This window comes from Rhipicephalus microplus, chromosome 2 (genome assembly GCF_043290135.1).
Source record: "Rhipicephalus microplus isolate Deutch F79 chromosome 2, USDA_Rmic, whole genome shotgun sequence".
Taxonomy (NCBI): Eukaryota; Metazoa; Arthropoda; class Arachnida; order Ixodida; family Ixodidae; genus Rhipicephalus; species Rhipicephalus microplus.
In genome coordinates, this window is record NC_134701.1 from 200,665,643 (window position 1) to 200,678,600 (window position 12,958).

The window sequence follows — 12,958 nt, forward strand, 5'->3', positions numbered from 1 at the left end:
GCAACCTCTGCTGTGTGCAGCTTTTCCGCAAGACCAAACTGTTTTACAGCGAAGCTGTCCAGCCTAAAGCTGTATGTTCCGGGTCGAAACGGAGGCCCATAGGTGGGTTATTCCTATATCGCAGTGGTGCACCTTCCCCAACCACATTAATATTAGGAGAACATACCCAGACGTCTATAAATATGATACCCGCAAGCTGTGCGGCTGGACTCACGCATCACTTAAGCACATTATCATGAAATGCAGAATTTTAGCAGAAAAAAAACGCGGTCTCCCCAGATAAAGCTGCGGCGTTGTGGACGGCCGTGCTGCGAAGTTCCGACCTCCAGGTTCAACTGTGGGTCATCCAGCAAGCCCGTGAGGGGGCGAGGAGACGCGGTCCCAGGTCACGAATTTGCTGGAGTTTTTAATAAAGCTGTTACCACCAGGTATGCACCACAGAAATCGGGCGAGACCCACTTCCCAGCACTGCCCCGCTAAGATTGAAGTGTAAATACCAGTGCACAGCGGCAAAGACATATGCGCCACGGAAATCGGGCAGGCTCCCCTACTTACCACGGGCCCATTAACATGTCACGAGATAAAGCATTTCGCAAAAAAAAAAACGGGTTCCACTGAAATGACTCCTGAATATCGTGAACAAAGTTCTAAGCGATGCGTACTGCAAGCCAGATAAAAAGACGCATGTCATGACGAAAAAAAATGCACGTTTTCCTAACGTAAAACTTTAACCGGCACACCCGATTGCTTGGAGCGGGACTTCGTTTAGCATGTATACCGTTAATAAAAATGCTGCGCCTCACTGTACCTTTTCTGGTCATTAAGTTTCTTATCTGTGCCACGTGCGAAACAGCTCGTCCACCGTCAGAAATTGGCATGTGTCTTTGATAAAGACAGTTTTAAACTCTGCCTTCACCCCTTTCAGACTCTCTCGTCAACCATCTGCACAGTGTGTAGGTGGTCTTTTTTTTTCTTTTTATAGCAAAAATGTAGCCTGCCGTTTAAACATTTCTCTTCAAAAATGCCGTTTACACATATCGAGCTTACTTGAAATTGAAGTTGAGTTCAGGAGTGCATACTCGTGAAGGTTAAATTTTGCTTGAATAACAAGTATCAATGCACGTTTCAAGACATTGTAACCTTTCCATTTTAGTTTATGTGTTACGCTCTGCTTGGATGCATTAAAAAAAGTACATTCAGCAGCTTCTTAAAGGAATAATGTGATGCGATTCACTTACCAATGAGTTGTGTTGTGTGTGACAAATTTTACAGTATAGAATTGCGTTGTCGTTGATTCTATATTGCCATTTGAGCAACAGCTTTTACACTGAGGACGTTTCCCACAAAACAAACGACAACACAAAGTGTGTAAAGTAACGACGAAAATATTTTATTTACAACACAAAATGACCAGTGCAAGTGAGGCAATTCGCAACACGAAGTAACAACACAAAAACGTGACAAACAAGCCGTTCAAAGGATGCGTCATAAAGAAACGCGTCCTAAAGACAACACACGTGCAACAAAGCAGACACGTTTAAAAAAAACAAAAAAAAAACGTCAATAGCCAATAATAAATACCGTGGCATTATGAGAATTCAAATAGCAATACTATGTACAATCTCTATCTCATATATACTGTCCCAAGCCCATAGCCAGGATGGGGTGTCTTAGGGGCCTGGGTACTCCCATATATTCTGATGGAAAAAAAAGGGAGGGGGGCGTTTAACCGGAAATAAGTAACGAAGATAGGACGCAATTTTCCGAAGTAGTGAAAGCCTTCGCCAGGCGGGCCCTCCCCGGAATAAACTCCTGGCCAAGGGTCTGTTCAGTCATACCATCATTGTCCAAACGATATTCATGGAAGTGGAGGACGACGTCCATATTATGTAGCATTTCGAAATGAGAAACGGTGTTTCACAAACACCTAGCGTTATCGGTGGACAGCTACATACAATGATGTCATCTGTTCGCATCCGATTGTTCTCGAAACCGCTGACCGTTCAGCAATGTTTCGAAGTTACACGCGATTTAAAAATACGCGTTATGGCAAAGGAATCGCTCGAAACGGTTTAGGCCTCGATTACGGACGTTTAGACTTCAACCGTATTTCAAGGTAACCCGATGGTGTAGAGGGACATGACGACAATTTCAAAACGCCAATATATAGGATGTGGACTTGTATGTTAGAAGTTTCGAATAGACATTGATTGCTCATTTCACCCGCGCCTCATGCTTAAGACATTTCTTAGCATTTCCTACCTTGAAATACCGGACGCCAATTTCACGAAGTGACATTCCTATACGTGGGTTCCGATAGCGGAAACATACGAATGAAGTACGCCTTACACTTTGTCCGTTGAAAAAATAAAACAAGATGAGAGTGACACATGACGCTGATGTTAACAAAACAGTGCTTCAGTCTTCACTCTATATCACAGGATCGAGAGGTGAGTTTGTAAAACACAGTAAAACAGAGCGTTACCACTTCCGTCGTTTCGTTCTCTAGGTGGGCCTATCTTCTGGCTACTCTTTCTTCAAACCAAACTATTAGCAAACTAACGTGTGGCTAGAAGTTCTCAGTGGGCTTTGTTCTTGACGGCTTCACCCTTTATGCTGGGACCCTTCTTGTCACTGTAGGCCTTCAGGTAGAAGCGTACGAACATGGTGAAGAAGAAGACGGCCTCGCTCAGCATGATGTACGTGTGCGGCCTCGGGTAGCCGCAGCTGATGAAGAGCGGCATCATGGTGTGCACGAATATCATCAAGAACTGAACGAGCTGGAACTGGGTGAGGTAGCGCTTCCACCACAGGTGCTTCTGCACGGACGGGCCGAGCAACGACAGGAAATAATAGCTGTACATGATTACGTGCACGAAGCTGTTGAGGATTACACCGAGCGCGACCTGACCGTCGGGACCGTAGGCCAGACCGAACCAGCCGTTAAAGACGACAAGGATGTGGTGGACGACGTGCAAGAAGGAGATGTGCGAGTCCTTCTTGCGGAGCACGAAGAAGATGGTGTCCAGAAAGTCAGCTATCCTCACCATCAGGTACCACCAGCAGAGCGTGAGCATGCTCATCGTGACCTCGTCGCGAGCCTCGTAGTTGATACCCTGGCAGAAGAGGTTGTAACCACCGCCCAGGTACGACTTGGAGAGGAAGGCCACCACAAAGTAGCAGTTCAGCAGCACCATGGTCGCGTTGTAGAGGATGATGAGCGGCTTGATGCCGTCGTAAGGCTTGCGGCCCTTCATGAACCGTGGCCCACCCACCTTGACGATGTAGACGTAGGCAACGAACAGGGTGATGAGGAACTGCTTGTTACCGGCCAGTGGCCAGTCCATGGTACGGGGATCCCGCGTCAGGAACGGTTCGGGGTCCATGCTGCTGTCGCTCGCTGTCATGGTTTCTGCAGAAGCCATGCCTGCCTCGATTCACTCCGTAATTATGATGAAGGCTTCACTCACGCTGGCTGTCTTTCAGGTCTCCGCGTCTCTCTTCTGCTTGGTTGTGTGCACTATCGGCAGTCAGACAACCTGGCGGCACCCGAGGAGCGGGGTTTTCTTAGCCTCCGCCTGCCTCCGCGCTGTTTCGGAAGACGACAGACTGCTGTGGGACGAAAAGTGAGCCTTTATTTGCCGACACGACGCGTGCTAGGAGAGGAGGAACGAGTCGCGGTGATGAGTGGCGTAAGTGCGGCGAGAGGAAGGAAGCGATTCACTCCGGACGGGAGGAGAGGAAGGTCGACGTAGGGAGCGCCGCTCCGGGCGTCGGTGCGCGACGCCGCGCTGTTTTGCGGTGTGCAACGGTTTCGCTCATTCTTGCTGCTTTCGCGCTCGCTCGGCGGTGCCCTCTCTTCACGAGAGCCTTCTTTCTCCAGATGAACGCTAGTACACCGACGAGCGAGAGAGTTGGACCTCCACGGAGGTGTGCCTGTACGTAGCTGCCTAGAGCGGCGGCGTCTACTGGACGTGAAAAGTAAGGGGGGGGGGGGGGGGACTGCCCGAGGGACGCGCTTGCGGCTAGCTTCTTTCCCGGATCGTCCACAGGGCAGCGGTAATTCCGCTTTGGTCAGCGCCTCCACTCCTAGCTCGTCACGTCGTTGCGCGAACGACACGTCACACTGGGAATTTCGTCGCCTTGATTGGTGACAGGCCACGGCTGCGGCGGCGTTCCGCACGTGGCAGCGCGTGCGCAGAGCGTTGAACTGCGCTAAATGAGCGTTTGCATTTGGACGAGTTGATTCGGCATCATCTCACAAACTGCACAGCCCGGCGGGACACACAAGCAAAGAAAAAGAGATAAACGAGTGCTGACTTGCGAATGGTCTATTGAAAATACGTATTAACCTCACGTAGTTGCAGCGAGGATGGCGTGTCACTGTCAAGGAATAATAGCGTAACAAATGACAACAATATTCCCGTATTTAACTCAATCAAGGCCGTGCAGTTAACTGTGGTACGTGGGACGTGGCAATTGACTCTTGCGAGTCTGCGCTCGTTCCTCGCTCTCTCTTTTCTCATTGTATCCTGTCCTGTTGCACAATTTGTCAGAAAATGAGTACTTTAATCATTCGTTCCATTTGCTGGAAAGCAAGAGTGAAAAACAAGGAGATGAGTAGGCGTATAAACTAAACTCAGCACGTGCGCTGAAAGAGCGTGGAAAAATGTGGATACCAGGACAACATTTAAGAAAAAAAAGAAAAACAAGGACCAAAAAAGGCACTACACAGACGCTGGTCATTGCCTGTGTCACTGCCCCACCGCGGTAGTCTAGTGGCTAAGGTACTCGGCTGCTTGCCCGCAGGTCGCGGTATCGAATCCCGGCTGCGGCGGCTGCATTTCCGATGGAGGCGGAAATGCTGTAGGCCCGTGTGCTCAGATTTGGGTGCACGTTAAAGAATCCCAGGTGGTCGAAATTTCCGGAGCCCTCCACTACGGCGTTTCTTATAATCATATGGTGGTTTTGGTACGTTAAACTCCACATATCAATCAATGTCATTCTTTGTCGTTGCATTTTTTATAGCAATCTCGTTCATGCATGCATATCAGATTGTCAATTCTTGCTCTCATGCACCTAAAGACGTTAGTTGTGTCAGTGACGCTGGCTCATAAATTGCATTCAGTGTTTCAAAGCGACACTTAAACTACGACGATTGCCATAGAGGGAAACTTTCGGATAATATATGTAATCTCTGTAAACGAGAACCAACAGACAACGAAGCCAAGGAAGGTTAGGAGATGTTATTAGAAGTACTTGTGATGTAAATGTGAAGAAAAAAAAGGGACGAAAAGATAAGTGGCCGCCAGCAGGGAGTGACCTCCGAATAACGCCTGCGATGCTCAACCACTCTGCTACGGCGGCGGTCATACCCCCAACACTTCATAGGGCATATATGTTCATTTAATCTTGGGAGAATCAGCCAGTGCCGCCAGTAGTGATTACGGTGAGTATGAAAACGAGTAATCGTTTGATAGTTATGTGGGGTTTAACATCCCCAAAACCACCATATGATTATGAGAAACGCCGCAGTGGACGGCCCCGGAAACTTCTACCACCTGGGGTTTCTCAACGTGCACTCAAATCTGAGCACACGGCCCTACAGCATTTTCGACTTTATCGAAAATGTAGCTGCCGCAGCCGGTATTCGATTCCGCGACCTGCGGGTCAGCATCCGGGTACCTTAGACACTAGACCACCGCGGCGGGCAAAAATAATTGTGTATATCAAGAAAATGAAAAATGTAATTTAAACAGTTTCGATGTATAAAACGGTTTACACATCGAATAGCCTTCATATAAAACTTCTTTTATGATCCCCTTCAGGTTAGATACCCGGGTTCAATACAATAAAACGCATTACTCATTACTGGATCACAAACGTAATTGCAGAGTTTAATTACGAGCTACCAAGTAATCAAGACCACGTTGTTAAACAGTTTACACGTATAGCGTCAGCAGGGTCATATCCAATCCCAATTCGATGGATGTGCCGTATTACAGTAGATACACTGCAAGGTTTATGCTTTGAAGTGGCCGACTATCTATTTCGCGCAAAAGTTTTATTTTCCCAGTACTTCTTCATTGAATGATGACCTCGCAGCGGTGACACATCAGTGACTTGGGTCGGGCTAATCGAGACCAAGTGAGCTCTGAATTACCGGTTGGCTACCTCCTCCAGTTGTCGCACAAAGAGACGACATTACTATAATTTCGGTGCGGCGGAAAATCCTCCCGCGTGGAGTTTTGTGGAAGTGCTTCCCGCGTGCTCGCAAACAAGCCAGGCACGCACAATATCAAGCCCGCGAATCGCCTACGCACGGAATGCTGGAATGATTCCAAGTGAGCGCGTGAGTTGACTTGATACAACTGCCGGCCGAACAATGATTACTGTGTGCAGACAATAGAACTTATACGGAGAATTTTTCAGAAAATGACTGGTTCATGTAACAAAATAAAACAGGAAAGAAGACGTCTAAGGAAAGATAATGAGTAATATCAATGACATTGCATGACTGAGACACAGTAACACTATGCTCTGTTTCACACACTATGTGCAATGTTGCGGAAGCTAGCGTGACTTTTTGCAGTCGGTGTGTTCGGAACAAGAAGTAGTTTGATGTCCTAACCACCGATAATTTTTTTTTCTTTTGTTATTATGGTGAGAAGTAATTGCAGATATTATGCGCCTTACAAGCAAAAACTCCGTTGAACGTCTGTTATGGTGTGGCTGTATAGCTTAGTTTTTACTTGGCGTCACGAACAGGCTCCCTACTAAGGGTACGTCACGATGGCGGCCTCCTGGACTTTCAATGTCAGAGCTGGATAGGACAATACAGAGTCGTTCGGTACCAGCGTTCTTTTGTTCTCGCCCCGCTTTCTCCTCTTCGCCAGTCACGCCAAAGGGGAGCACAAAGAAACGCAAGGGTGCACCGGTGCTAATCAGATTTAAGGCGAGCGACCAATAAACGCACGCAGTTATACGTTTCGCTGGCCGAACTTCTTGCATAGCTTACGCAGCGTGTCACCTGATTCACAAAACGGAATTTAAATAAGGATGACGCTTAGGGCTTGTAAGAATGCGTCAACAATTTTTGGTATGCTAGCAAATTGCGATGGTTAATTGTCCACAGAAAAAAAAAACAGCAGCTATAGAAGCCAGTGTTTCGAAAGATGATAGGCATAAAGGCTGCGTCTGTATTCTAATGACTCATGAGGTTTGAGTTCAATGTTATTACCCTATTATGCCAGGAAATAAATAAATATTAGAATAATTGCGGAGAATAGTTGAAACAAAAAGCCACAATAAATTCCTACACGCAGATTATCACGTACAGCGCAACAACAGTAAGATGGAAACACAGAGACGTTCAACAATAATTGTCGAAGTTTCATGTCCCAACATCGCCGTATGATTATGAGAGACGCTTTATGCGGAAATTTCAACCACCTGGGGTTCTTTAACGTGCACCTAAATTGAAGCGACAACAGAGACAGAAAAGTGCGTTGAATTTCAATTGAACTTGTTGAAGGTTTAGTCTTCCGGTCGTTTTTAGGGGAGCGTTTTTTATCACGAAGGCCGCGGAAAGTGGCCTCGCTAAACCATCACTTCACCTGTCGCATAGAGAGGATTGTTTTTGCACTTAATAGTGTAATGCTTGATCACACCCGTGTTGTCGCGCAGGCACATAGACCTTGCGCCCCGTATAAGAGCAGGCGGAGCACCTTAAATAATTTGGCAATGAAAGTCGGCACTCTTTCCTGGCTCAGTTACTCCTTCCTACTGTTGTTGCGCTGTACTAGAAAATCAGCATAAGCCGACTCGCCCGAATAATGTTCTTGTTGCCCAAACGCATAATCAGGAAAAGTGACACACCTTAAGCCGTATTCCTCGTAGCATTCCCGGTATTAGATGTATTAAGGCGGCTTGATCCACCTCCCGGTGAACGTGAGATCTAGCAACACTTGCTTTTGTGGTCGTGCATGAAAACGGGCTCGTACACGTAGGAGCGTGCATTTGTACCTCTTTTTTCCCGGGCCCTCAACCACAATGAAAATGAAGCATTTATACCTTTACACTAACCGGTAAATCACTGCATTTTTCAAATGCTTGGCAGTGCTATTGCGATCAAATAGGAAGCAGCTTGGATAAGAATGCGACGAGTTGGCGGTAGCTAATATTTTAGTTCCTATGAAGATTACAAAAGAGAGCCGGACTGGCATTGTGTCATTGATAAACGGTGGTCCAATAAAGCAAAGCTCAGTTGAGGGCAGCAGAGATTTAGGAGATGATTCGGGATTTTGAAATGTTCAGGCCTAGCTTGGGATCAGCTAGCATGACATTGGAGGAATCAGGGATCCATGGGAGATTTCACTGTTCTGCACTTGAACGTAAGAAAAGAAAAGGTCGTTGAAGATAACGATCATCATGCATACATTAGTACTGGCAGCAAGCCACAGAAAAGAGGGTAAATGGAAATGAAAGGGAAAGAAAGAAAGATACATAGAAAGAAATAATGGAAGTAATTGAGGAAGAAAAATGTTACAACAGTGACGCACGGCAGCAGTACACAGGAGATACTTGTTGCACGTTAAGCTAAGCTGATCGATTCGCAAGTGAACGCACTGATGAGCGTGCCGTGATGATCATGTATCATTATTAGCACACGTGCGTACCTTTCTCACGTTGTCGCTGAGTCCTTCACAAATGAGCGCACGTGTAGACACCACCGAACAAGCCTGAATATATGGGAGCCATATATGGGACAGGCACCTATATATGGGACACGTTTTAATGTAAGGAAATTTGGCAGGATTTCAAATAATGGCACGAATTTCAATTTTTTTGTAGGGTTTTACTCACGATTATACACAGCTTTATACAAAATTTAGACCTACCATTTCGCTTGAGTCAAATGTACGCAGAAATAAGACACATAAATATAATAAAATACGTCTCTGAAGTTTGAATCGGTGCTCCTGAATAAGCGGTCTTCGTGGCATCCACGTTATTTTGGGTTTTCCCGAACAATGTCATCTTCGTTAATAATGGAGGTGAAGGCAAAAAAAAGAGAAAATAAAATAGGAGGAAAAAACAAGACAGAGAATGGTAAAAAGAAAGAAAAACAGAACGCATTCTTCAGGGAATATCTCGACGCCATCTGGTTCCCACATAAGACAGCGTTAACTTGCTTGGCATGCGTGTAGCGCCGTCTTTATCAGTATTGTCCACGTGTGACCTCTCAAGCACGCACGCACGCACGCACGCACGCACGCACGCACGCACACACACACACACACACACACACACACACACACACACACACACACACACACACACACACACACACACACACACACACACACACACACACACACACACACACACACACACACACAGCCCTACTGGGGGAGACATAAGGATTTCCCGGACAAAAATACTAAATAGAATGACCTGCGAAGACTCAAAGCTGCTTGGAAAGCCATAAGGACAAATCGGCACTAATCCGTATATGTTTAATACGTCCGACCAGCTTCGCGCCTGTTGAAACGTTGATATCTACGGCCAGCGGCGTTTAGAGGCACTTCCAGTAACAGGAAGCCATGCGGCTCGCAACACCCGGTACAGATAACCAGACCACACTCACTGGGCGACTTACCAGAGGTTAGCGCGCCCGCGACCACACCGTTTTATAGACCTTAGCTTGTGGGAGATTAGTGCATGTTCTGACAATAAGGAAGAAGCTTTCAGACTAAGGTTTCTCCGGATGAGAGTGTCCCACGTTCAAGACCAGTTCAAGTATTGACTCTCTTCTCCGTAGTCTAATTTGCCGTTCGAATAACATGGAAATGAATGCTACCGGATAGGTTCTGCGGTAACATCATTATGACGCGTCAGCATCGTCATCATCAGTGTACACCAACTCCACCGCATGGCAAATCCTCTTTTCTCCTTTCTCTAGTTACCCCGTCCTGGGCATGCTGCTGCTACGTTATCCACACAAAATTTTTAATCTCATTTGACCACCTAACTTTCTGCCTACATCCCGGGCGCTTGCCTTCTGTTAGAATCAAGCCTGTATTAAAATACAGCCTGTAACGACTAGCGCTAATCATGTCTTCTCATGACATGTAGGCGTCGTGAAATTAGGTGGAAATCTCTAAAGACGCTATCGCCCCTGTGAATTTTAGCATGGTAACGGGATTTACGACGACTCGTTGCGAAGGGCCTCCCGTTGACGACTGCGATATCGCGATTGTCGGGCAGCATTCGCTATTATGCATTCTCTTACATTCACGACAGCTCGCTACTCGTAAATGACCTAAATGTTCAATGACATAACAGGACAAGCGTGTGTCATGAATGTTAGCGTGAATACAAACACAATGGCGGCGACATTGATTTGAACGTTGACACATAAATATTATGGGACGCAACCATACAACGCGACAGAATACAGGATATACCGTATACTGTAAGCGACGCAAAATATGCATATTGACATGACTTGTGTCTTCATGTCCTCAAACCTTGCGTACCGTAGGTATGTTGAATGTACCGGCTTCTTTATAAGTAGCTGCTAAGCAATATGCTCTAAAGTATACGAACAAAATTAACAATAAATGCACAGTTTCCTGTTTGATAAAAATACTGCAGAAAGCAGTGTGCTGTGGCCCGCAGTTTAATTATTGCATATAAAAGAAGTGGCAAAATACTATGCCCAAGGTAATGCCATTTTTCAAAGTATGATGGACGTGCGATGTTTCATCAGCAATGGATGAATGCTTTTTCTTTTAGGTATACGCTCGCTGCCCGTAATTAACAGTGACCTGGGCCGTACTTGATTGAACTCCATTTATAAAAAGCGCTCGACGACTGGACAAACAAACGATAGAGATTGATTAACTCAGTAATTACGTTAACTAAAGCAAGAGCATATGGTCGATCTGGGAGTTTCATCTGTTTTCGTTCTAAGGTCAACTATAAATGAGTAGCACTTCTTGACAGCCTGGTCATACTGACACTTTAAGTTGCTTTCATTGCAACCTAAACTACCTCAAATTGTAATTACACAAACACAGGGTATTTCTTTGTACCCACGACGACTGAAAGGCGGAACCCACATTCTTCTCAGTCGGTGTATGAGGGAGTAAGGAACGCGAGCCGCGGCTTCTCGCGCCACAGCCAAGTGCAGTCTTGATTTTCTTCCCTTGCGTTGGCACGCTCTCCCGTTTTGTTCGCTACCCAATGGAGGGCGCTACAACGGCATCGTATCTCTTTACGTCACATGAAGTCGTGGCGGAATTTGGGACGACATAATGACGTCGTATTTTTTGGTTTGCGATGTGTGACTTCATCACGTGATAACAATTTTTGATGCATCGCTCGGGCCCCGACGCCCTGGGACGGTCACCGCCGGTGGTGAAATTTCCCGTTTGATGACGCGTAAAGGCTTTCGCCTCAATAATCAAAGGGCACTTGTCTGTGTTTGACGGTTCAGTGTTTATGGGAATCATGTACTGTCCCCCTAGGATGAATCTTCAACTATAATTCGTATAACTTTTTCCTTGTCTGCGGCCTGTGAAACCGAAGGTCACGGAATCGATCCTGGCCGTGGTAGTCGCATTTCAACGGAGGGAAAATGCTAGAGGCCAGTGTATTGTATGATGGCAGTTCACGTTCGAAGAACACCATATGGTACAATATATGTTCCAGAGCTCTTCACTACGGCGTGTCTAATACCACAGACACCGACTTAAAACCCCTTGGGTTTTAAGTCGGTGTCTGTAGTCTCGACTAAGTCAATAATCTCGCGAATTTCGTTGTCAGTGAAGATGAGTAGGCGAAGTTGCTGAAAAGTGCCATAAACCTTATAAACAGCTTAAGCGCCGTTCCACGCGCTACCCGCACAGCCGCAACGCACGTGCCGGGACCCCTGCCGCACGCAAGCGGCGGACAAATGAGCCAATCGGCGACGCTCTTTCACCCTCCGCTTGGGTGCGGCAGGTGAGCCGGCACGTGCGTTGTGGCTGTGCGGGTAGCGCATGGAACGGCCCTAATAAGAACTTCCCGCAGGCAGCAATAGTGAGCACGTCTCATCTTGATTTCTTGCGCCCAGAAAGAAGAACACATAGAGAAGATTGTCCTGTATTATCTCATGCGTTAGTCATTCTTGACGAAAAATGATGTTATCTTAACCAACATGTGCTAAAGATAATGCTGCTCAATTAGAAAGGACAAGTATGGTAGTGCGGCAAAGCCTTCTCTCGGTAGTGTGCAACCGAGAGCGGCGTATATGTGTGGTCGTCAGTATTTATTGCTCTTCTGCAGCGTAATGCCTGATGACACGAACAAATAGAATGCACGTAGATCTACACACAGTGTTCTGTGCTTTACAATTTTTTTCCATGTACATTCGAGTACACTAACTTGTTTGAGAAAAATGAAAGTCAATAAAACCATTGAAATCCCGAGAAGACCGCATAGACTGGAATGGAAAGAATGGAAAGAAAACAATTGCAGTAACTTTGGGGGATGCCTTATCAGTTTTTAAAACTGCTTCATGCAAAGCACTTTGCTGCCTGGCTGACAACTCATGTCGGCAAATTTTCTATCTCCGTCGATTATGAATAAAAAATATGACCGCAGTGAAGCAACGCCCACTGATGGCAGTGATGATGACAGTGCTTATCTTAGGTGCCGGTTACTCTGAGCTGTGTGATTAGTAATTGATTATACAGTTAAACAATGACCTCATTATCATCCTTCTTCATGACCTGGCCGAATACCACGAGAACGCTGGGAAGAAGGCTATTATTTTATTATATTAACAGATATCGCGGCAACTCCAATGATATAGATCCAGAAGGCAGAGTATAGCGGTCATCTGGCAAGTGGAATTCATGGCCTATTTGCAGCTTTCATATCAATGCACGAAAGTGCATCGTTCTTGGTG

At 46.2% G+C, this 12,958-nt stretch overlaps 1 protein-coding gene across 1 annotated transcript; it reads right to left on the bottom strand.

Annotated features, from left to right (window-relative positions):
* Window positions 1-1,369: 1,369 nt before the first annotated feature.
* LOC119170484 (very long chain fatty acid elongase AAEL008004) lies at window positions 1,370-3,616 on the bottom strand. The gene has a single exon (XM_037421663.2). The coding sequence runs from the start codon at window positions 3,423-3,425 to the stop codon at window positions 2,580-2,582; it is 846 nt and encodes a 281-aa protein (XP_037277560.2). The 5' UTR covers window positions 3,426-3,616; the 3' UTR covers window positions 1,370-2,579.
* Between the last annotated feature and the right edge of the window lie 9,342 nt (window positions 3,617-12,958).